This window comes from Trichomonas vaginalis, chromosome III (genome assembly GCF_026262505.1).
Source record: "Trichomonas vaginalis G3 chromosome III, whole genome shotgun sequence".
Classification (NCBI taxonomy): Eukaryota; Parabasalia; order Trichomonadida; family Trichomonadidae; genus Trichomonas; species Trichomonas vaginalis.
In genome coordinates, this window is record NC_067205.1 from 16,819,764 (window position 1) to 16,842,601 (window position 22,838).

The 22,838-nt window shown below is 34.2% G+C and overlaps 12 protein-coding genes and 1 pseudogene across 13 annotated transcripts, besides 1 other annotated feature; 8 read left to right on the top strand and 5 right to left on the bottom strand.

Moving 5' to 3' along the window:
- Positions 1-16,273: part of a mobile genetic element that runs on past the window's edge.
- On the top strand, positions 81-235 carry TVAGG3_0715490 (annotated as a pseudogene). Its single transcript has one exon. A coding segment is annotated over exon 1 (155 nt).
- TVAGG3_0715500 (phage tail repeat-like family) lies at positions 255-839 on the top strand (the record flags this gene model as incomplete). Its single annotated transcript, XM_051243926.1, has 1 exon — positions 255-839. One exon carries the CDS (start codon positions 255-257, stop codon positions 837-839), a length of 585 nt encoding a protein of 194 aa, XP_051090513.1.
- On the top strand, positions 1,185-1,769 carry TVAGG3_0715510 (His-Me finger endonucleases family; the record flags this gene model as incomplete). Its single annotated transcript, XM_051243927.1, has 1 exon — positions 1,185-1,769. One exon carries the CDS (start codon positions 1,185-1,187, stop codon positions 1,767-1,769), a length of 585 nt encoding a protein of 194 aa, XP_051090514.1.
- On the top strand, positions 1,813-3,951 carry TVAGG3_0715520 (DNA/RNA polymerases family; the record flags this gene model as incomplete). Its single annotated transcript, XM_051243928.1, has 1 exon — positions 1,813-3,951. One exon carries the CDS (start codon positions 1,813-1,815, stop codon positions 3,949-3,951), a length of 2,139 nt encoding a protein of 712 aa, XP_051090515.1.
- On the bottom strand, positions 4,180-4,545 carry TVAGG3_0715530 (uncharacterized protein; the record flags this gene model as incomplete). Its single annotated transcript, XM_051243929.1, has 1 exon — positions 4,180-4,545. The coding sequence occupies one exon, from the start codon at positions 4,543-4,545 to the stop codon at positions 4,180-4,182; it is 366 nt and encodes a 121-aa protein (XP_051090516.1).
- Positions 4,960-5,622, top strand: TVAGG3_0715540 (uncharacterized protein; the record flags this gene model as incomplete). The annotated part of the gene is made up of 1 exon (XM_051243930.1): positions 4,960-5,622. The coding sequence occupies one exon, from the start codon at positions 4,960-4,962 to the stop codon at positions 5,620-5,622; it is 663 nt and encodes a 220-aa protein (XP_051090517.1).
- On the top strand, positions 7,016-7,630 carry TVAGG3_0715550 (organellar and viral DNA polymerase type B; the record flags this gene model as incomplete). Its single annotated transcript, XM_001303179.1, has 1 exon — positions 7,016-7,630. The coding sequence occupies one exon, from the start codon at positions 7,016-7,018 to the stop codon at positions 7,628-7,630; it is 615 nt and encodes a 204-aa protein (XP_001303180.1).
- TVAGG3_0715560 (KilA, N-terminal/APSES-type HTH, DNA-binding family) lies at positions 7,719-8,248 on the top strand (the record flags this gene model as incomplete). The annotated part of the gene is made up of 1 exon (XM_001303180.2): positions 7,719-8,248. A coding segment is annotated over one exon (530 nt), but the record flags the coding sequence as incomplete, so codon positions are not given.
- On the top strand, positions 9,444-9,890 carry TVAGG3_0715570 (uncharacterized protein; the record flags this gene model as incomplete). Its single annotated transcript, XM_051243931.1, has 1 exon — positions 9,444-9,890. One exon carries the CDS (start codon positions 9,444-9,446, stop codon positions 9,888-9,890), a length of 447 nt encoding a protein of 148 aa, XP_051090518.1.
- TVAGG3_0715580 (protein of unknown function, DUF4108 family) lies at positions 9,907-10,326 on the bottom strand (the record flags this gene model as incomplete). Its single annotated transcript, XM_051243932.1, has 1 exon — positions 9,907-10,326. The coding sequence occupies one exon, from the start codon at positions 10,324-10,326 to the stop codon at positions 9,907-9,909; it is 420 nt and encodes a 139-aa protein (XP_051090519.1).
- Positions 10,364-10,999, bottom strand: TVAGG3_0715590 (uncharacterized protein; the record flags this gene model as incomplete). Its single annotated transcript, XM_051243933.1, has 1 exon — positions 10,364-10,999. The coding sequence occupies one exon, from the start codon at positions 10,997-10,999 to the stop codon at positions 10,364-10,366; it is 636 nt and encodes a 211-aa protein (XP_051090520.1).
- A 432-nt stretch (positions 16,274-16,705) lies between the features above and the next one.
- Positions 16,706-17,842, bottom strand: TVAGG3_0715600 (protein of unknown function, DUF4106 family; the record flags this gene model as incomplete). The annotated part of the gene is made up of 1 exon (XM_051243934.1): positions 16,706-17,842. A coding segment is annotated over one exon (1,137 nt), but the record flags the coding sequence as incomplete, so codon positions are not given.
- A 118-nt stretch (positions 17,843-17,960) lies between these two features.
- TVAGG3_0715610 (protein of unknown function, DUF4106 family) lies at positions 17,961-18,544 on the bottom strand (the record flags this gene model as incomplete). Its single annotated transcript, XM_051243935.1, has 1 exon — positions 17,961-18,544. A coding segment is annotated over one exon (584 nt), but the record flags the coding sequence as incomplete, so codon positions are not given.
- Between the last annotated feature and the right edge of the window lie 4,294 nt (positions 18,545-22,838).

Consider the following 22,838-nt stretch of genomic DNA (forward strand, 5'->3'; position numbering starts at 1 on the left):
TATAACCATGCACAACAGTGGTAAACAACAACCAACCTCAACCGTCAAACGTGGGGAATGTAAATTTTTTACTGAGATGAATGAACAATACAGCTTTAAGACAAATGGCTCAAGATGGCTTTGTCGGCTTCCAGCAGTTACACAACCACGTGTTTGTCAAGTCCTCCCTATACCTCAGGAAGTTTTAGACCGACTTAAAAAACAACAACAACCAGTTGAAAACAAACCAAACTAAAATTTTTTACTGAGATGAAATGACCGAAGAAGTTGAAACGGTAGATTTGACACCACAAACAAAAAGTTCAGAACCATTGTCAAAACCTGTCAAAGAACTTACAGATGAAGAGAAAAATTCAATAATAGAAAGTGCCAGGTCTGGAAATACAAACCCTAACTACAAAGTCACTTTTCATAAAAATGGAACGGCAAGTATCTCAAAAAAGAAACAGACTCTCACAAATAAAATATTGAAGTCTGAAGGAGTTTATGAGACAACAGATGGAAAAGTTTACTTCACTGACCAACAGTTCATTATAGAACATCTCATTGACTTAGAGTCGAAATATTCTAAACTTTACAACAAACACAAAAAGTTGAAAGGAAAACAGAAACAGATGGCATATGATATTTATGAAGATGTTGACGACACAACCATACCTGCAAGTGAGGTAAAGCCAGATGAACCGAAAAGTGACGAAAAACAGATAGAAGAAGAAAAACCAAAAACTGAAGATAAACCAAAACCAAAGTTTAGTCTCCAGACTAAACCAAGCCAACCTTCATTAGCTGGTATGGGTTGGCGTCAAAGACTTTTGGCAGCAGGTGGTTACGTAAAGTAAAAAAAACATTTTTTTATTTTTATTTGAACTGTACGATGAGTCTGCCGGAAAAGACCGTTGGGAAGACATAGATGAAGAAGTCTTAACAAAAACATTGACGATGAAGTTCATGAGAAATTAGATGAAGAAGTCTTAACAAAAATAGACAAGAAAGTTCATGAGAAATTAGATGAAGAAAGTTCATGAGAAATTAGATGAAGAAAGTTCATGAGAAATTAGATGAAGAAGTCTTTACAAAACATTGACGATGAAAGTTCATGAGAAATTAGATGAGAAATATGAAATGGCATACCATTTAAAATAAAACATTTTTTCAAAAAAAAACATTTTTTTATTTTATTTGAAATGTACGCTGAGTTTGTTGGAGAAGACCGTTGGGAAACTTGTTTGTTAGATGAGAAATATGAAATTCACTGTTGTGAGTCATTTGAAGTCAGAAACAAAGAGACAAAAAGAGTTTTAAGCGGATGGGAGGGAAATAAAGGATATGCTATTATGAAGATGAGTGGAAAACACTATCCTAAACATGTTGTCATTGCAACTCATTTTATACCGAACCCTAACAATTTACCTTTTGTAGACCATATAAACCATATAAGAAACGACAATAGACTTGAGAACTTGCGTTGGGTTACTCGTTCTGAAAACAATAAGAACAAAGGCAAATTTGGAGATATTGTATTCGATTTCATCGACGAACTAGAAGATGAAACAATTGAAATTACAGACTATGGTAAGCATACGTTTGAGTTTTACTACTACAGCGAAGAACAGGACTCTTTCTACTTTTATACCGGCGTAAACTATAGAAAATTACAAGTATGTTTTACTAAGGAAGACTATGCTTATGTAAACGCTAGAGATACAGATGGAAAAAACGTTAGACTATATCTTAACAAATTCAAGAAGCTATATGGCATACCATTTTAAAACAAAACATTTTTTTATTTTTATAAAAATGCCCCCGCATAGAATGGATAGAAGGTCTGCTAGAATAAAAGCAGAGTTAGAAAGATATGGTTGGAAAGTTTCAAAGAAGTTTAAATATAGGAAGGGAAGACCCATAAAAGTCTATGACAAACTGGCTGGTCTGACCTACGAAATGGACTTGGAAACAGCACGCGCAAATTATCCAAACAGACTAGAGAGGTTAGAAGAAGAGCGTCTTATGAACATGCCTTTCGATGTTACTGAGCCACAGGTTGAAGGACACGACGGCTTTGCCAGATTTTACTGGAAACATGACGAACAATTGCATCCTTTGAGGAGGAAAAAAGGAAAAGGTGAAGATGGTCATGCTCCCATGGAAAGAACAAGATATGCATATGAAAAGTATCGCGAAGTTCGAAGTCAAATTACATCTGGTAGAACCTTTACAGTAAACTTTGAAGAAGGAAAGAACAAAGAAGGCTTCATGGGTGTACTTGCTGCAATTCAAGACGGAAATAAGAAAGGATACAATCTCAGACTAACCGTAACAGATTTAGATGGTCATATATACTACTCACATGGCAATGTCACAACAGCCGCACAACTTCTTGACGCTTTCAAGACTACAAAGAGAGAACAAATGTTTGACTCCGACTCAGATATTTTGAATGCAATTGAAGGAATTGCAAGCGTGAAGTTTGAATGGTTACAACCCAACCCTCAAGCAGTCAGACAACATGCTGGGTATTTCCCGTTCATAAACAAGTCTGACATTGACTTAACCAGGTATGGAATTTACAATTCAATTGAAAAAATTGTCAATGAACCTTGTATTCTTACATGTCTCAGGAACTCTGCTCTTGTTACAGATGAGAAGATGAAGTATCTTGAGTCATGTGTGAAAACAAGGTACATTCTTAGAGGTCAATTGACAAAGATTGCACCGTTGGCAAATGTGAATATCCGAGTCAACATTCCGACTGAGAAAGGTTCTTCGCACGATGACTATGTTATTGACAAAGACTTACCATGGTTGAAGATTGTACTTGTCCACAACCACTTCATGTTGAACGAAAGTCTTACAAACCCATTGTTCGGAAAAGGTAAGTGCAACATTGTCAGAGCTGTTAACATTCTTTTCGAGAAAGGCTTGTTGGAACCAATTCCAGATGACAAGCTGACAGAAACTTTTGTACCAAAAGATGAAACAAACTTTTCATTGTTAGTGAGACCAAAAGTTGTTCCAGACAAAGTTCTAGCACAAAAGAAGTACACAGCTCCAAAAGGAGTTGGATTGTTCGGATACCAACCTGAACCAGAAGAACTTCCAATGAGGTTGCAAGAACTTCAAGATGCTATAAACAAACTTCCATTGAGGCATCCAATCGACGTCAAATTGTATTGGAGAGCATCAGAGTTAGCTCAGAAGGTTTTATATGAAACAGGCTGCTTTGACGATGTTTATGAGATAACAGGCGAGGTTTCTCAAAAGATAAGAGACTCACTTGAATTTCCACGAACCGGGCCGATTGGATGCGACAAGTTCGACTCATATGAAAAAATATACTATGTCGACCTTAACGCTGCGTACATGAGGTTCGTCCAATATATTCCGACTGGAATTCCAAACGAAAACGGCGAGTTCCCGGGAAAGAACTATACAGTTGGAAAGGTCATACAACAACTCTATGATATTAGGAAAGCTTCAAACCCCAAACTTGCAATGACACTCAAATTGCTTATGAACTCGACATGGGGGTATTCCATTAAGAAACCTCAAAAGATGAAGAGTAAACACTATGAGAAGGTCGACAACTTTGTTGAAAGGTTCTCCCCTTTTGTTTTGAAATACGAGTTCACCGAAGGTCAATGTGGCTTAGTAACCACAGTAAAACCTATTGTCGAACATTGGTCTTATCCTCAGTTCGCAAAGGCAGTCCTCGACAACTACAACAAATTTTTCTCGGAAGTTAAATCGAAAGTGAAGGTATACTATGAGAACATCGATGCACTCATGACGAACGAAGAAGGGTACAACAAACTCATTGAAATGGGTTTAGTCGGTGAGAAGATGGGCTGTTTTAAGCTAGACAAGGTATTTTCCGAAGTTCATGTAATATCGAAAAGGAAGTACTGGGGTGTTAAAGAAGATGGTGAAATAGTTAAACATTGCATGAAGTAAAAAACATTGCATACCATTTTAAAACATTTTTAAAACAGTATATTTTTACATATATAAAATGCTTCAGGTTGAAAAACAAAGAACAAAAGTAGCAGATACAAAACCGTTAGACTATATCTTTTTAGGTGAAGTGGTGAGATCTCACCTCTTTTTTCACCTGTTTTTTCACCCTCTTGAATTTTCATGAATTTCCTTAAGATAGAAAAAAAGTGAGTTAAAATGAGATGTTTACTGAACTGGTTGGATGCCGCCTTCTGAGGTTATGTAGAACGGCTGACCCGAGAAGTGGAATAGTGCTCTGAGAATTTGTATAATTCGTGGAATTGGACTCTCTCTGTTTGGAAGTTGTATCCATGGGCGCTTTGCAAAGAACTTGAGAAGAGCTTCTTTCTTCATCTCCTTTATGTCGTCTACAGGAGTGTTTTCTGGTATTTGAATTGGAATTCCGGTTTCAATTTCGATTTTCAGCGCACCTCTTCCAGACAACCAGACGCCGAGGGACTTGTTGGCTTTGTCCTTGCCCAAGTACTGCTTAACAACTTCATTTATCTCTATAAGGTAAATTGCCTCATCTAATGGCTCGATGCTGTCCATTGTTCTGTTTCAGAACTAGTCTTGTTCTGTTTCAGAACTAGTCTTGTACTTTTTCAGAACTAGTCTTGTTCTGTTTCAGAACTAGTCTTGTTCTGTTTCAGAACTAGTCTTGTACTTTTTCAGAACTAGTCTTGTACTTTTTCAGAACAAATTTCCCGTAAAAGCTCTCAATTTGTGAGAAAAATTTTCTGTTTCAGAACAATATTTGTACTGTTTCAGAACAAGTCTTGTACTGTTTCAGAACAAGTCTTGTACTGTTTCAAGACAATATTTGTACTGTTTCAAGACAATATTTGTACTGTTTCAAGACAATGTCCGACGGTTAAGCCACAAACGAATGTCCGACGGTTAAGCCACAAACGAATGTCCGACGGTTAAGCCACAAATATTTTTTATTTTTATTGTAAGAACAGTATGACAGTCGAAGCAAAAACGTTCACGAACAAATCTAATGGCGAAACATTCACAAAAGGCACCTATAACGGTATTGAAGTCTTACGTAGAGACAAGGATGGTTATATAAATGCAACAAAGATATGTCAGCAGTTTAGGAAAGACTTTAGAAGGTTGTTGGAAAATAAGTCCTGGGAAGAGTATTTTAAGGCATTTTGTGAAGAATATACCAACCCGCGGAATTCCGCGGGTTGCTTTTTATACAATGTTCATGCAGGAATTCCCGATGAAATCAAACAGGTTAGAGGAACGTATGTAGACCCAAGACTTGTAAACTATATAGCAATGTGGGCTTCTCCAAAATATTGCATAGCAGTTGGAAAAATTTTGGACTCCATAGACAAGAAAGTTCATGAGAAATTAGATGAAGAAGAACTTGAAGATACAGTAGAGAATGCTAAACCTTTGTTCGAAGAAGAAGTTAGAAAAATGCATGAAAAACAAATAGAACATGAACGTGAGATATGTTCTGGTTATAGAGACTCTCCATACGAACTAGACCAATGGGAACAAGAAGATTTAAAGAGAGAATTTAGAGAATATGAACTCGCTAAAGTTTCATTAGAAGCTGCAGAAGAGAGGTTAAAAGGTTGGGGTCCTTTTGTACAAAAATATTGTGAGTAAATGAACCATTTTATTTTTTATTGAATTCGGCAAAAATATATTTTAGATCTCACCAGGTCACTCGGTCACTCGGTCACTCGGTCATTTTAACTTCTCTGAAAAAGTGTGACAACATGACATTTTGACAACAACACAGGAGATAGATTTCTTCGTATATGTTTTGTATAAAAAAAGCACCTGCCGGAATTCCGCGGGGTGGTATATTCTTCACGAAATGCTTGTTTTGTTGAGACTTCTTCGTAAATGTTTTGTATAAAAAGCAACCCGCGGAATTCCGCGGGGTGGTATATTCTTCACGAAATGCTTGTTTTGTTGAGACTTCTTCATCTAATTTCTCATGAACTTTCTTGTCTATGTTTTGTCATGACTTCTTCATCGTATTCTTTCACCCGTTGAATTTTGTATAAAAAAGCACCCGCCGGAATTCCGGCAGGTGGTATATTCTTCACGAAATGCTTGTTTTGTCAAGACTTTCTTCGTAAATGTTTTGTATAAAAAGCAACCCGCGGAATTCCGGCGGTTGGTATATTCTTCACAAAATGCTTGTTTTGTTGAGACTTCATCGTCAATGTTTTGTATAAAAAGCAACCCGCGGAATTCCGGCGGGTGGTATATTCTTCACGAAATGCTTGTTTTGTTGAGACTTCATCGTATATGTTTTGTATAAAAAGCAACCCGCGGAATTCCGCGGGTTGGTATATTCTTCACGAAATGCTTGTTTTGAGGTCGAGCCACTTTTGGCTCCACCGTAGAAAACACACAAAACTCATTTTTGTCTGATTTACGCTCATTGACGATGAAAGTCTCAACAAAACATATACGAAGAAATCTATCTCCTGTGTTGTTGTCAAAATGTCATGTTGTCACCATTTTCAAAAAGATGTTAGTTGACCGAGTGACCGAGGGACCGAGGGACCTGGTTAGATCTAAAATATATTTTTGCTGAGTAAAATGACCAAATTTCATGAATTTCCTCATATGTTTGCGACCCTCGGAAAACCGAGGAACGAGATTCCGTACGAAAATCGTAAAAAAACTCTATGAAAATCGTGAAAAAATGCTACCCTCGAAAAACCGAGGATAGAGATTCCGTACGAAAATCGTGAAAAAATTGCGACCCCGGTTTTTTTCGGGGTCGCCTAAAACTCATGAAAATCGTGAAAAAATGCGAGTACGTTAAAAACCGTAGTCGCCAAAACTCTATGAAAACAGTGAAAAAACTCTATGAAAATCGTGAAATTTCTCTAGACCGAGAATTCTCGGCCTTGCCTAAAACTCATGAAAATCGTAAAAAAACTCTATGAAATCATATCTTTTATACAAGATAGAAAAAATAAAAAAACAGCGTTAGTTTTATTTTTTTATTTTTTTATTTTGTATGTAAGAACAGGAAATGACAAGCACTGAGTTTGAAACAGTTAAAAAGATAGACAATGACACCAAAGTGGTTAGAATAGGTGATTTAAACGTAAGATACTCAAAGAAATACAAAAAATATTCTTTGTCAGACATTTTAACACTATCTGAAGGAAAGAAAGCACACGACTGGGTTAAAAATGCTTCAACTCAGAAAATTTTGACAAGAAATCCTGAGCTTATGATATCGGTAAGATTCTATGGAACAAGAACATATCTTATAGACAAAAGTCTTATACCAGTAGTTTTGTTCTGGATTGACCCAGTTGTTGGATATAATTTCATAACATATGGTTCATTCGATACAGAACGTTGCAGTGAGGGCTTACTTTACATCGTTCAGAAACCGAAGGACTTCAATACAAAGAGATATAAGATAGGAAGAACATTTAATATAACTCAAAGATATGATAGTATAGTCAATAGAGTTAAGGTTGCGTTCGTTAACGATATGAGAGCTGCTGAAACAGAACTACTTGAAAAGTTTGAGAAAATGTATGGTGCTCCCACGAGAGGTAAAGAAACGTTTGAAGTAGATGAGATCGACAAAGCTATAAAAGTATTTGACGAAGTTGCTGAAAAATACATGTAAAGCGTTTATTTTTGGTCTTTTGTGAAAGCCAGAAAATAGCGTTAGTTTTTATAAAATATTTTTTTTTATTTTGTATGTAAAGACAGAAATGTCAACAACAGAGAACACAACAACTGCTATCGTTCATGAAGCCATAAGTGAAGAATACGAGTACATACAATATAACAAACAGTTACGTCTCATTCGTTCGGTCAAAGACGATATGTACCAAATGCAAAGTATTTTGACAGCTCTTCATTCTACAAAGCCAGCACATCATTGGTTTGAAAACCAGCAGGCAAAAGAACTTTTAGAAGAATTTCCTCATATGTTTGCGACCCGAGGAAAACCGCGGGTCGAGATTCCGTACGAAAATCGTAAAAATTTGCCAAATGGTTTGAGAGGTTGGTATGTACATAGACTTCTTGTAAATGCTGTAGCAATGTGGGCTTCACCTCGTTACGCTTGTTATATTTTCATGATGTTAGATGAAATTCATAGACAAGAACGTGAAGAGCTAGAGAACAAGCTTGAAGCAAAAGACAAAAACATACAGAAAAGAATACACGTTCGGTACCAAAAGGAAAGGAAAAGAAACTATAAGTATATGATTTACACTGAAGAGATGGAAAATGAAGAAGACAGAGATATTTATGTTGCATTTAGTCAGAAGAAAAACAAAAAGCTTTTAGCTTAGCTAAGATTTACAAATCTGACAGAAATTGGTTCTATCGCGAAAAACTTACCGATTTCAATGACACCGAATGAAGATGTTAAACAGATAGTTCAAGATACGTACCTCAAACACACTATGATATGAAAGGTTTTAACAATACTACATTCAAAGAAGATTTGCCGCTACTGAAGGAAAAGATAACAGAGTATTTTGACAACTTCAAAGAGGAAGAGTAAATGAACCATATATTTTTCAAGCTTGACTTTTTACAATTTGAACTTTGTTTGCGTAGATGTGAATTCTGAAAGAAGTATGAGGGTCTTGTATGACTTTGACTTCTCCCATAGTTCATGTCTGTCAAACTTACCTGCCATGGACTCTTTCATAAGTTCCATGAAATCGTCTTCGGACAATCCGGGGAAAAGTACAATGTCAGTAAGTATTCTCTTTACATCCTTACTTAAACTCTTGGCTGTCTGTACAAAATGACAACTGAGATGTTAAAGTGTCTGAGCTTCTTAAGAATTCGACACATGTCTTGTTCTCTGTTCTTTAACAAAGGATGAGAAGCAAAGTCATCTAAGATAAGAAGACATCTGTGAGGGTAAGTCTTCCAATCGTAAGATTGCAATTTCTTCGAAAGGTACTCAATCTCTTTCTGTTTGTTTCTGAAGTTTCTTCTCTAATATTCTCTGCATTTCCTCATTTGGGTCTTTAAACTTAGAATTGACATACTCATTTATAGCATTGTACTTCAAAACTCTTCTTTGGTACTTCTTTATCCAATCTAACAACTCAGAGTCTTTTATACATACTAACTTAGACTTTTTTATAATATCTTTGAACGAATTGTCGGTTGGTCAAATTGACCAGAAGTACTACAAATGACTACTAACTCATAGAATGGTTCTTCTCATCTAGTTCTTGTTGTTGTGCAGCCATTTTAAGATAAGTGAAAGTCTTACCCGACCCAGGTGGTGCAATTAGACCTGTTATACCATTCTGAGCAAATAGGAACTTGTCATGTATGGGTTTTATCTGAGCATTTTCCAACTTCCTCTTGTTCTTATTTAAAACATTCTCAAATTTTTTGTCAATGTCAGCAAACTTTTTTTCTAACATATTTTTAGAAAAATTAAAATTTTTATCTTTTAGGAAATGTCTAGCGATTTCGCTATCTATATTCGAGACAAGCTTTTCGACAGCAAAACATCTGTCGACCATAAAATCTTACATAGTGTAAACAAGAAAGGTGAATTTGTTCTAAAGTTCTGTTTCTGGGAATATGACAAGAACCATAAAACCTTAAGCAGAGAAGTCTTAAAATTTGTCAATGACAGACTTGTTGACAGAGATGACGCCTCTTGGAGAGATGAAGTCCAACAAAACTTCTTAGAATGCAAAGAAGACACATGCGCTGTTCTTGAAAATGAAATAGAAGACAGAATAGAAGAGCTATTAAAGGACAAAGAACTTTTACAAAAATATGGTTCTGAGAAGTTTGACATAACTCCACCAGAGAAGAAGAAGAGAGAAAAGAAGGAAGGGAGAGTAGAAGAAGAGAAGAAAGAACCAGAGCCAGAGAAGGGGAGATATGACATGTAAAAATAAAATTTTATTTTTAGAACATTTCTGGGTCAATGTCAATGTTCTCTTCCTCTTTAGGAGCAAACACCGGCTTAGACTCTAAAATCTTTTTACCCAATTTACCTTGAACTTCAACTATCTTAGACTCATAATATTCATAGTCGTCTGCTTTCTTTGGTTCATAAGGTATAACAAGTTTGTATGCTTTGCCTTCTTTAAGGTTTGAGAACCTTCTGTCAAAACTTTCTTTGACTGTTAACAAACCTTCTATGTCTAAGTCTTCAAATTTCGCACCATTTTTAGTCACAATAGCAAACTTAACTGGTTCGATGTTCCAAACTTTGCTGAATGAAGACTTTTCAAAATGGTAGAAGTAAACATTCAAATATGTGAATGGTTCTAGTTCTTCTTTAAGTCCTGACATGTACTTGTTTACTGAGATGAATTTCGTCATCTTTTCTATCGGATAAAAAAAATATTTTTTTTAAAATTTACTCAGAAAAATTTTTCTTTGTATATACACCATTCTGAACATCTAAAAGATTTTTGACATTTGCCAAGAATGTTCGTTTAGACGCTGTCATATAACCATACTCTTGACAATACTGTTTATACGAATCGTACAATGACCTTTCATCTAAACACTCAAAGTTAGTCTCATCTATAAACAGTTCATATACACTCTTGTTTGCTTCTAACAATGTTTGTCTCTCTTCGGTATGTGGAATTTGTCTTGGATTGAACTTTGAAATATCTAATGTCATGAAATATGAGAACAAGTGGTTGTAAAAGTTAGGTGTTAAAGTTTCTGCTAAGTCGTCAAAATATTCTGTATCTTGCATATGAGCTTCTGACGTTCTGACAACTACATATCTTCTGTCAGAACTTTCTAACTTCATCGGAACGGCGTTGTTTGAAACCATGATGAAATTTGCAACATTTTCACAAACTCTTTGGTCTCTATACTTTCTTTCAACAACTCCAACTTTGTCTGTTATAAGACTCTTCAAAGCATCCGAGTTCAAAACTTTTGTTGTATCTATACTTTGAAGTTCGTTACATACTATAAGTTTCATATTCTCTATTGAAGAGTTAAATTTACCGCAGATGTTTTCTAAGTTTGTCATATTAGGGTTCGAATAGCCCTCTAACAGTTTGCACAAAATATCTGTAAAGAAAGTGTTCTTACCAGTTCCTTGTTTTCCAATTACAATGAGAGCAGTTTCATTTTTAGCACTTGGATGTTGTAAGATGTTTGCAAACCAACATAAGATATACTCATAGACTCTTTCGTTTCCATTGCATATAATTTCTTTGACATGGTCTAACCAAGCTTCTATAACATCTTCCTTCCATTCTACTTGTTCGTATTTATATCCAGTGAAGATAGAATAGAAGTTTGGAGAAGGTGTATAGAACTTTATACCACGAACTGAAAAATCTTCTAACTTTGACAATAAGATATCCCAAGCATCTAACATCTTCATACCAACTTGTACAACTTTTATTTTCTTAAGTTTCTGTTTACATTCTTGTTCTGAAACTATTGTCGCTCTTGGTTTGTTAAAGACAACATCCCATTCTTTCATGACATAACATTCTGGGGCAGAGTCGACATAAATGACTAAACGTTTCAAATTCTCGACTGCTTTGTTATAGTCTCGAAATGGACACATATTTCTGAACGCTTGGAAGTCATAAAAATCTGAAACGTCTATTCTGTACATTTTTTTTATAAAAATAAAAAAAAATATTTTTTTTATTCTTGAGCTATTTGTTGTTGCATTTGTTCCATTTGTTGCATTTGTTGTTCTTGAGCTATTTGTTGTTGAAGTTGTTCTTGTAGTACAATACTTTCACCAGTTGCATCTTCCAATTCGAAACTTTCTGCCGTCATTGACAAATACATAGGACATAAAAGTTTTACAGGAACAAAGTTTTGCGTCAACTAAGGTTAAGTTTATGTTTGCTAAAGTGTTTGAGTTTACTAAAGCTGAAAACTCTGCATTCGAATGAACAATAGGCAAACCAGCAGAGAAAGTGTTGTTTATACGCATGAGTATCTTTTGGTCATAGTAGTTTCTGTCGACATTCGAATAGCACTTTGAACCTAAGTTTGAAACAATATATAAAATAGGTGTACTTAAAGTCAATGGAACAGACATTCCTTGTATGACACCTTTTCCTGTTATAGGAAACTGTTGGTAGTAAAAACCAGATATAAGTTTTGTATTATAGCTCATATCGTTTATACTAAACTCAGTCGGACATCCAAACATAATGAAACCTGCTCTAGTTGCAGCACATTTACATCCGTCCTTAAAGTATTAAATAAGTCAACAAAACCTGTTGGTGGTATATCTGAGTAAGTATCTTCAAAGAAGTATTTTTTACCATTCACAACAATAAAATCTTCTGGTGTCAAAAGAGCAAAACAGGCTTTAGTCGTCATCGTGTTTAAGGTCAGTTTACAATATCGTCCTTGAGGACTTTGTAAGTTTGTTGTTATAGAATTATATGACTCAGGGTTTTTAGTCGTAATAGTATAAACCACTATGTCTTCTGCCATTTACATATATTTAAAAGTTTTTCTGAAAGTGGAGAGAAGAACTTCATCTAAACTTTCACATGGCGTTTCTTGAAGTTCTCTGTCTAAGAAGTTTCAAATATTTTGTAAAGACATAGAACTTTCCTTTGTCTACACGAACAAACAAAACAGGGTCTTTCATATCGTTCAAAAGTGTGTAAAGTCCTTTACATGAAATAAAGTCTATATTGTTTTTCTTCAAACATCTTTCAAGAAGTTTTGAATTTTTACTTAGCAAGTAAATTTTAATGAAATGTTGTGGTCGTCAAATATTTTTATGACGTCTGGGAAACTATATTTTAAGTTCAACGTTTCACCACCTTTCATAACGTATATCTTGTCAATGACATTGTATGAAACACCACAGCAAGCAATGTCGGGTTCTATTTCTTGATGTTTATATCGTCTGCCTCTGTCAAAAGTTTCAATAGTTCTTTCAAATTTCATGAGGTGCGATGACATATGAGTTCACTTTTACAGGGTTGTGCTCAACCAAGTTTAACATTATACCCAAAGCCTGACAAATCTTCTCCTGAGTTTTAAGTTTGTCTTTAAGTTGCTTGTAGTCATTTCGAATATCTGCAACAGAACTTAAGTCTCTGCTAACTTCAGGGTATGTTGGTTGTTCTTTTACAGGAACTATTGTTATACCATCTTCGTCTTCGTATGGTTTCCCCACTTCAACATCTCTTTCTTTGACATTGACAACAACACTTTGACTGTTTGTTTGAGTTGGTGAATTTAACTTCACATCTGCCATCGCCATTAAACCTTTTGAAACACTTACGCTTCTATCTTTCCGGAAATGACATTTTACTTAGAATAAAAAGATGGACGTATTTGAGTATCTCTTCGAATTGAAGCAAAACAAAGTTTACACACACAAACAATACAAGTTCATTGACAGAATAGTTCTTTATACAACAATGGAAAATGTTATAGAATAGCAGTCTTTGCTGAACCAAAATATTTTCATAAAGCAAAGAAAGTTGGTATAACTGAAATGGTGAAAGTTCTTGACGTTGACAAAAATATAACAACAAAACTGACCGATATTTCTAAAGGAAGTTTTTAATACAATATTATATCAAAACTGCGTACTGTCAATATTTGACGGAGAAAGTCAGTTCAAGAACAACTTACTGACCTGCTGCCAAAATCTGCTCGATGGAAGCTGTCGTTATGCCAATCTGAGGAGCCCCAGCAGGTTTCATCGAACGAATCTTCAAAAGAGCATCTTCCGTGAAAAGTGCTATTGGTTTTGTAAACTTCTTTGCTCTCAGTTCATCTGGACCGTCTCTGTCACCAGTATATTGTATTTGTACAGTACCAACAGTTGAAATACCACCATAAAGTCTTCTGAGTCAGCAAATGGAATGCCAAGCCAAAAGTTTGAACGGTCTCCATTTGTATATTGAGTTTTTTGACCTCCTGTATGAGTCCATACTTTCACATATGGCATAATAGAACTTTGCATTTCAGGGTTAATGGTTGTTGTGAAGTTGTTGTTAAAGTTCATAGCATCTAATGTCAAGTTGTATGACCTCATATCCTCAACTGTAGAATATTCTTCTCTTGGATAATATTTGCCATCTATGTTTATATGATATTTAATACCGGGGTTGTAGAAACAAGAATAGTCATTTATAGTTCGTCTGAACAGTACAAACATAGTATCTGCATGTTTCATTGCAGTTGTTAAAGCAATATCTGTTCTTGCACCTGGGTCAGCACTTTGGTTTCCAACTTCACTGCAAAGTCTTTGACAGATATTTGGTGTATAGGGAACATAAGTGGAACTGCAATATATTTGGCAGCTAAAGCATTTGAAATATCTGGGTCCAACATATAGACTGCAAGTCTGCTTTCTATTCTCTTGCATTCAAATTTTTCGCATGTGAACTTAACTGGGTCCCAAGCAGTTCCAGCAGCATTGAAGTAGTAGTTTACTTCAGTGTTGAGGTTTGAGAAACCAAAGTCTAAGTCAACTTTGTCTTTGCAAAAGTCGGCGAATGACATTTTATTTGTTCCCACTACTTCTGTAAGAGTGAATGGGTCTTGTGTTGGTGCAATGACTAAGTTATTTTTGCTTGGAGTAAGTTCAATAGAAATTTTTCCTGCCCAGTTTGGCAAGTATCTTAAAAACCTGAAGATGAGGAAAGATGACAAAGGAACTCTAAGTTTCAATTTTACTTTGGTTACTGCATTTCCATCTGAACCAGAAAGGTTAACATAAACTCCTGGAACGTTAGGGTCAAGTCTTCTTATTTTCTCAATAGTTGCATACTGGTCTGTTTGTTCTCTAGCTTGTGGTTGTACTGAGTTTCTCAAAGCGAACCATTCATAGTTTGCCCATGTTACTGTTTGAACTAAGTCAGAGTTAGAATATATCTTATATCCCATGAAAACTTCTGGAGCATATTGGTATCCGACATAGAAAATTCCATTGCAACCTTTCTTGTCAGACAACTTGGCAGAAGGTTTTATTTCAATGTCTTGTTCCACGTATAAGAAAGAGTTGTCATAGAAATTATATGAAACCTGTCGCAAGCATATCTACTGTTGTTGAAGAACCTTCTCCAAACTCACCTACGTTTCCATAAGAAACAGCAGTTGTATATTCGTAAGTTCCAGGAACTATTTCTGACCTTCTAATGGCATTGTCGCATTCGTTATACCATTCGGAAACATTTCCATTCATGGCATCCAAAACTGTTGGCGTTATATTCTGAGCGGCGTACATTTCATATGGGTAAAAATATAGAATAGTTGGATTTATATGTCATAATAGAACCCACGTGGACCAAGCTTTACTTTCTTCCTGACTGAGTTTTTAACTCTTCTTTTTCCTTCATTGCCACTACTTTCACTAGATGAAGTTACTTCTTCACTACTTTCACTTTGTTCTACTCTTCTTCTTTGGTGTCGCTTTGGTAACTTGCCCTCTGCTTCAAGTTGTTGCATCTTTGCCTCATGTTCACCTAGTATGTTGTAAATTTCCCATGTCCTTTTTGCCTTTGGGCTCTGGTCGCCCATCTCAGGTACCCTATATCCTAGAAAGAGTTTGTCATAGTTTGTATTTGAGTCTTCACGTATTGTTTGCATGACTCTTTCCTGAGTTTCCGGTTCAAGCTCTTCAAACAGAGCTTGTCCATATGGAATATGCTCGTTTCCAAATATATGTTTTTGTAGCCATTCTGGTTTTCTTTCCATGTTACCAACTATATCTTTTGTGAATGGGAAAGCTTTTACCCAATCTTTCAGTCTTGCGTCGTTTATTTCTGTAGTTGGTTTTATTTTGTCAAGGAACATGTTTTTCAATACTAACATTTCATTTGGTACTGTCCATTTGAGTTTACTTAAATATTCATCCCTTCTCGGTTCATTGTCTGCAAAGTAAGTTTTTATGACATTTTGTAAACTTTCATTTGCAAGGTCATGTACAATAGGTTCTCTTCCTTCTCTCTCCCTAACTGTCTTTCTAAACTCTTCACCAAATATACATCTCTATGGTTCTGTGTAGTTCTTTGAGATAAATGTTTTAGAACGTCAGGTGTTATATTTCCATCAGCCATGTTCATTTCATACTGGTCCAAAATATCTGCATGTTTCATATCTTTCAATGGCATTAAAGCCGCGCTTAAAATACCAGCTATATCTGGTTCACCATTCAATTCCATTGCGTCTACAACTTCTTGGAATTGTGGTTGTAAGTTTATGAACCACCTATCCGGGTTAGCTTTATGACCCATCTCATTGTAGTTCCATCGTCTGCAGAAACAAAAGTAGGTTTGTTTCCATCTTGGTTAGGTTCTGATGAACTTTAAACAATGTTTCATTTCTATATGTTTTCTTGAAATTTAACCTTTTATTTTCACCGAGTTCATCCGAAGATTGAACGTTAAATGCTCGTAAGTAAAAAGGGTTGTTGTATTTGTGTACATTTTCTTTCAGTACTTCCATTCTATGCTGAATATTTTCATCTGGTGTTGGAGTCTTTTGTATGTCGGCAAACATTTTTCGATATTCTTCTACTATGTCAGCCGAATTTTTTTTAGACTCCTGGAAATATTCCATATTCTCCGCATACTCTTGTTGAGGGTCAAGATTTTTCGGCTGTTCCAAATCTTCATCTAGTTCTGTGAAGTTAGTTTCCAAAGGAGGGACTTGTTCGTTTCCTTCAGGCTCTTCTAGCTGTTGTTGCTGAACTATTTCTCCATGTCTGGTTGTATCTGAACTAGTTCTTCCTGTGGAGTTTCTTGTACCTCATCTGCTGGCATTTCATATATTCCGAGACGTTTTTAACAACTTCCCTTTCTAAGTCATCCGGACTCATAAACCTTTCTTCTTTCGTTCCGTCTCTATTTTTTACGCGTTTCATGACGGGAGTTGAATTGTCATTTAGCTCTGACATCAAATATCTCGGAGTAAATTCATCCATGTCATTTGGATGATATGCTATTAAATCATATCCCTTAGCGAGCTTGTATTTTCCAGGTTTGAAATTATATCCGATTTTATGCTGAACCATAAAGCTAAATAGGTTCGGGTCAGTATTTCCATCCTTGAACTTTCTAATAGCTTCTTTATATCTGTCACTAAAGTCAATACTATCTGGGTAACCATAGTCTTCCTTAAGCCTTTTTAAGAATTCTTGGTTTCCTTGTTCTCTACTTCTTTTATGTCCTTGCTCTGTTTGTGGTTGTTGTTGTTGTTGTGCAGGGTTTTGAACTGTTGGTTGTGGTGCTGGTTGTGGAGGTGGTTGTTGTGTTGGTTGTTGTGTTGGTTGTTGTGTTGGTTTTGGTGCATGCCTATGTCTGTGTCCATGTGACGATGTAAATGTTTTAGGTAGTCCTGGTGCAGGTGCTTCTCTTGGAGGGTTTGGTGGTATATAAATTCCAACAGCTGGTATATAAGTTCCACCAGCTGGCACATATGTTCCATCTGCAGCGTAATGTCCTACCTGACTTTTCGTTCTTAAGAAAGCATTTACTAGGTCTGTTTTGGTCTGTTGTAACTCTTTTTCTTGACTTTCCACAACAGTTGCTCTAACGGCGTCATAGGCACTTTGAACTACCTGTCTCGTTGCTGCATCTGTTATTTTCGTCATATTTTGTGCTACTTCTTTTAACTCTTTGTCGAAACCTTCAGACTTCAGTTTCTTTCCAGATGAGAAGTCGTTCACTTGTTTCACCTTACTATGAAGAGCTTCGAAGGCGTTCTTAAAGTCAGCATTTGTTAAAGCTTCATTTGAACTGTCTTCATCCGCTTGTATTTTTGTCCTTATTGACCCTATGAGTTGGGCTGCTTTGGCGTTGGCTTGGGCATCTAACCAGTCATTGTTAGCTTTTATATATTCTGCGCTTTTCATTGCCTTTTGCATGGCTGCGTCGTTATTTTTACTTTCTTGTGCTAAGTTTTCATACTGTACGGTTTGGTTTTGCAACTGTAAAAGTTTTTCTGCCTTTACATTTGCTTCAACTTCTTTTTTATACTCATCGCTATCCATATATGTCTTCAGGGCTTTTTGTTTTATCTCTTCATCTTTCAGTACTTTATATCGAGTAGTATGGTTTTTCAAATTTATGACATCTTGTTCCATTTTTGCTACTTCTGCTGCTTTTTCTGACACTTTTTTCGCATATTCCTCTGTACTTAGTTCTTTCAGTTGTTCTTCTTTCTTCTTTTTCTCTACGTTTAACTCATTGAGTTTCTTTGTGTGTCTGTCATATTCTAGTTTCTTTTCGTTTTCACTTATTTGCTTCTGTATGTCTATGTTTGACTTTTTGACATCTGTTATTTGATTTTTGAGTGAACTCAAATTCATTTGACTTTGAGGGTTATAGGCTGTTCCGTCTGCAGCTCCACCATAGCCTGCCATTTTCGCTAAAAGTGCCGCTCTTAAACCTCCACTCTGTGCACCAACAACTCGGTTTAAAAGCATAGGATTGCTTGACATTTGTTGCAACATAGTGGGGTCATTCAGCATTTGTTGTTGCAACTGTTGTTGTGGTGTTAGTTTTACTATTGGATGTTTCAATGCTCTCTTCCTCTTACGTATATTCTTACGTAGCTTACGTGGCATTTTAAGTGAAGTTAAAAAGCGGCTTTTGACAGATGTTTATATGAGACTTTCTCCGGTTTATAGGACCTCTCTCATATTCTATCTTGTTAAGACTTCCTGGACTGTTGTCAAAATGTCATGTTGTCTCATTTTTTCAGAGAAGTTGGTTTAACCGAGGGACCTGGTGTTATACTAAACATCTTCAGGGGGCTAGAGGGGCGCAGCCCTGGAAGCCCCAGTACCTTTTTTTTTTTTTTTTTTTTTTTTTTGCAATTTCGCTAAAAAAACATTTAGCTAGCAATTTCGACCTTTGACTCCACTCAAGACGTCACTTTTTTAATTTTGCGGTATCATATTTTTGGAAAATCTTTATGAATATTATATAAAAAGTCTCTTTAATATCTATATTTCATATTTTTATCGATTTTTAAAGTTTTTGCGAAAAGTATTCAATTATTTTTGCTATTTGGTCGGGTAAATGTCAGATTTGCGACATTTTCTGATATGATATTCAGATTCTACGTTGATAATAATGCTTATAGAACCCTCTTGCTATTGTGTCAAAATTGCGAAACCGATAGCAAAAATATCTCGCAATATCAAAATTGAGATATTGAGTGAGTTATGCATTATAGAGATTAAAAATCTGATTTGTGAAAACATCTCATCAGTTTCTAGCTAATTCAAAAATCTTTACTATCTTATTCGATTAAAATGAAAAGGGAATAGTTTCATTATGCTTTAAATGACAGCCTTATAATATAATCATAGTTTTCGCTCAATATGCAGCATTTTTTTTTCGAAATCTATGGTCAATGTCCTAAATACTGATTGCTTTGCATTCATATCTCTTACATTTTCTATACCCACATCACTATTCATTGCTATTCCTATCTTTTTCATTTTTGTTTGTTTCTCATAATTTCTCAAAAAACATGATAACTTGATATTTGTAAATATCATACTTTATAACGTAAATAAGAACTTGACCTATTAAGAAAAGCAGTAATGAAAAGAAAATCTGAAATTCATAAAAATTACAAGTTTCTGATGACAATTAGCTTAATTAAACCAGGTACAAGATTATATAATTGTATTTTCTATCCAATTATCCATATAATATCTTATCCAGAAAAAATAACTTGATCAATACCAAATGATTTTTTAACTAGTAAATAAAGTATTTTCTTTACACACACATTGGATATCATAGTTTTTTTTTTGGTTTCGCAAAACATCCAAAAACAAATATGCTATAAAAGTGACAATTTTAGCAAAACGAAACCCTTACTGGCAATACTACTATTCCCGCATGTTTTCTACATGTGAGCCAATATGGAGTAAATAAATTCTGTGTACTAAGAAGTTTTCAATTATATTTTCAAGAATTAATTTTCTGTTTCACAAAAATTCAATTTTTCTTTTTAATATTACTATCATTCAGTCATACAGGTAAATTTATTTTACAGGCCAAACGGGTTTTAATTGAAAATGTTATTTTTATCTTTTCTGAATTGATAAAAATTTCGTTGGGAACTGTAAAAGTTTTTTATCGGGAAAATTAAATTTTTATCTACGTGATACCAGTTCCTAACATTTTATTAGGATATAATTGTTATCAATATTATTTCAGAATAATTTTTCCCTCAATTACAAAAACATCAGCTCAAATACGTGGGTTCTGTTAGTTAAATTCAATTATAGTAATTTTGTTTTTGAAGTATTATTTGAAATTCCAAATCACCATCAAAGGCATTCGAAGGGTTAACTCATGTAAGTTTTTCATTTATACATATGAAACAAATTAAATGGTCGAATATTTTCTCTGGCATGAGCCAATTTTTTGGCTATTAACAAATTTACTAAATATTATTAACCAAAAGTGATTCCATGCTGTAAAAACAACAATAATAAGAACAAGAAGCTCTCTTTGAACTAACCCAATTTACAGCCCAGAAAAAAAAATATTCGAATAATGTTTCTTGAAACAGTGTTCCAATTTCAATAGAATATAAACACTGGCAAACAAAAATAGATACTTTACACAATCTATAAAGTGTAACTGAAGTTAAATGATTATAAGTTGTAAACTCGATTCAAAAAAACATGTATGAGCATTGTATCATATGCCATTCTATTTAGAAATCCTATGAACAGCTACTATGATATGAATTATTCTCAAATATTGAAATCTTTTGATATTTTGATTCGGCCTAACTCTTTTATGAAAAATTCCAAGACTTAGTAACATTTATATAAATAGTTATTGCTTTTGACATGCTTTCTGCTCATTTTAAGTGCAAATATAGAGTACTTTGTTCTCTTCATACACGACTTTAGATAATCAAAGGAGATCACGTTATAAATGCCTATTATGTATACATGTAGACCAATATCAGTTATTATTGTATCACAGTTTACAATTTTGGAAAATGAATGTAATTCCAATTCTCAAAGGTGACAATTTTCAGCATTATTAAATCTTTGATTATATCATAGAAACCAAATTCAGACAATCTATTAACATGAAACACATAATCTTTAATCTCTATCAACTCTCATTTTAAAAAATCCATTCAAGGTCATTAATTACTTCAAAAATTTAAATGAATACACAATAAATGAATTTTAAAGGTTTTTAAACAATTAATAAAAATGAAATTTTTAATAAAAGATAGAAAATGACCAAATTTCAATAAACAAGGAAATCAAGGGATAGATAATTAAAACACATGTAGTAGAATTTCGAATTATTTATTCGTAATAAAGAAACAAAACAATTCAATATAAAACAAGATAATTAACATTATTTCCATTTCAGTTCATCATTTTATGTAAGTGATGTCTCTTGTTGAAGGCTCTAAGCAAGAAGAAAAACTCACTATTGCGATGCTGCTTCGATGTCTTTGCCTTTGGAAGCAAAGCAGAGTCCAAGCTATTAATATCTGTTCCAATTCTTCTGAGATTGGTCTTTTGCATACCAACTTTTTGTGACATCTTTTTCAAAAATGAGGTAAACCTGAGGACGATAATTGAGAAGCTATTTTGAGAATGACGACGATTATTGAATGAATTTTGGGAGTTAGTATTCAAATTTGCGAGTAAAATTTATGACATAATTTAGGGAAAATTGCATTATTCAAATATATTGCAGTAATGTTTCTAACTTTAGCCGGAGGTTTGCCGATGGCAAAATTTATTATATGTAAAGACGATTAAATATTTTCTGTATTAGTATATTGCATGTATCAACAACACAAAAATAGATTAATATTAATATCTATTCAATTTTTTCTTTGAGGCGATCACCATCATTGATAGAGAAATTTTGCAAATTACCTCAGACTTTTCAGAGGATTGAGTGGCAACTCAATCCTCTGAAATAGTCTGTGGTAATTTTTAGTCTCTACACTATTTCAATATAAGCTCCATTTTTAAACAGTTTTTAAAAATCGAGCATTGAAAAGTGTGATGAGACTTATAATTTATTCTAAAATACCAAACTACAATTATCTTTTGATTTTCAGATCGTCTCGGAAATTTTGGATTACAAATGAAAATTATTAAAGAGAAATAATTTTTTAAACAGAGGTATATTTGTGTTCCAAGAATATAGTAAAATAATTTCATAACTCCGATCATAGATTAATTGTTGTAAAAATTTAATAAGAGAATATAACCATTCTTAAGATATTATTCATAAAATTATTTAGAGCGAGCTAATGAACAATAGATGTATATATTATTCGATTTTTATCTGAAGTAGTATATGAGTGCGGGGTTAGTGACTTTTTTTGTTACATCTATATATAGACGATGCATTAAAATATAATTTATAAAAATTAACATTAATTTTAAAATAATTTATTTTTTTATCTTTTATAAAAGAAGCTATATATAGATGATGTCAGATATTCCGCGATTAATTAAACATTGTTTAAATCCTGAATGGGTTAAACTTCAATTTAAAAATGAAGATTGTGAATTATTAAATGAATATGAAAGCCAAAATAAGCTAATGAGGTATAAATATAATGATAAAGAATATTTAATTTCATGGAATCAATGGAGTCATAATCAAAGACCTCATAAACGAGAAGAAGAAATTGAAAATAATGAAATGGAAATCATTGATGACATTAAAGAGGATGGAATTCCTAAATTTTGTAGAAAAACCTTTAGAACTAAGTTAGGAGCATATAAACGTAGAGTATTAAATCCTGAATATCTTAAACATCAATTTAAAAAGGAAGACTGCGAATTATTAAACGCTAATGAATATGAAAATGCTAAATCAAAACTGAGATATAAATAT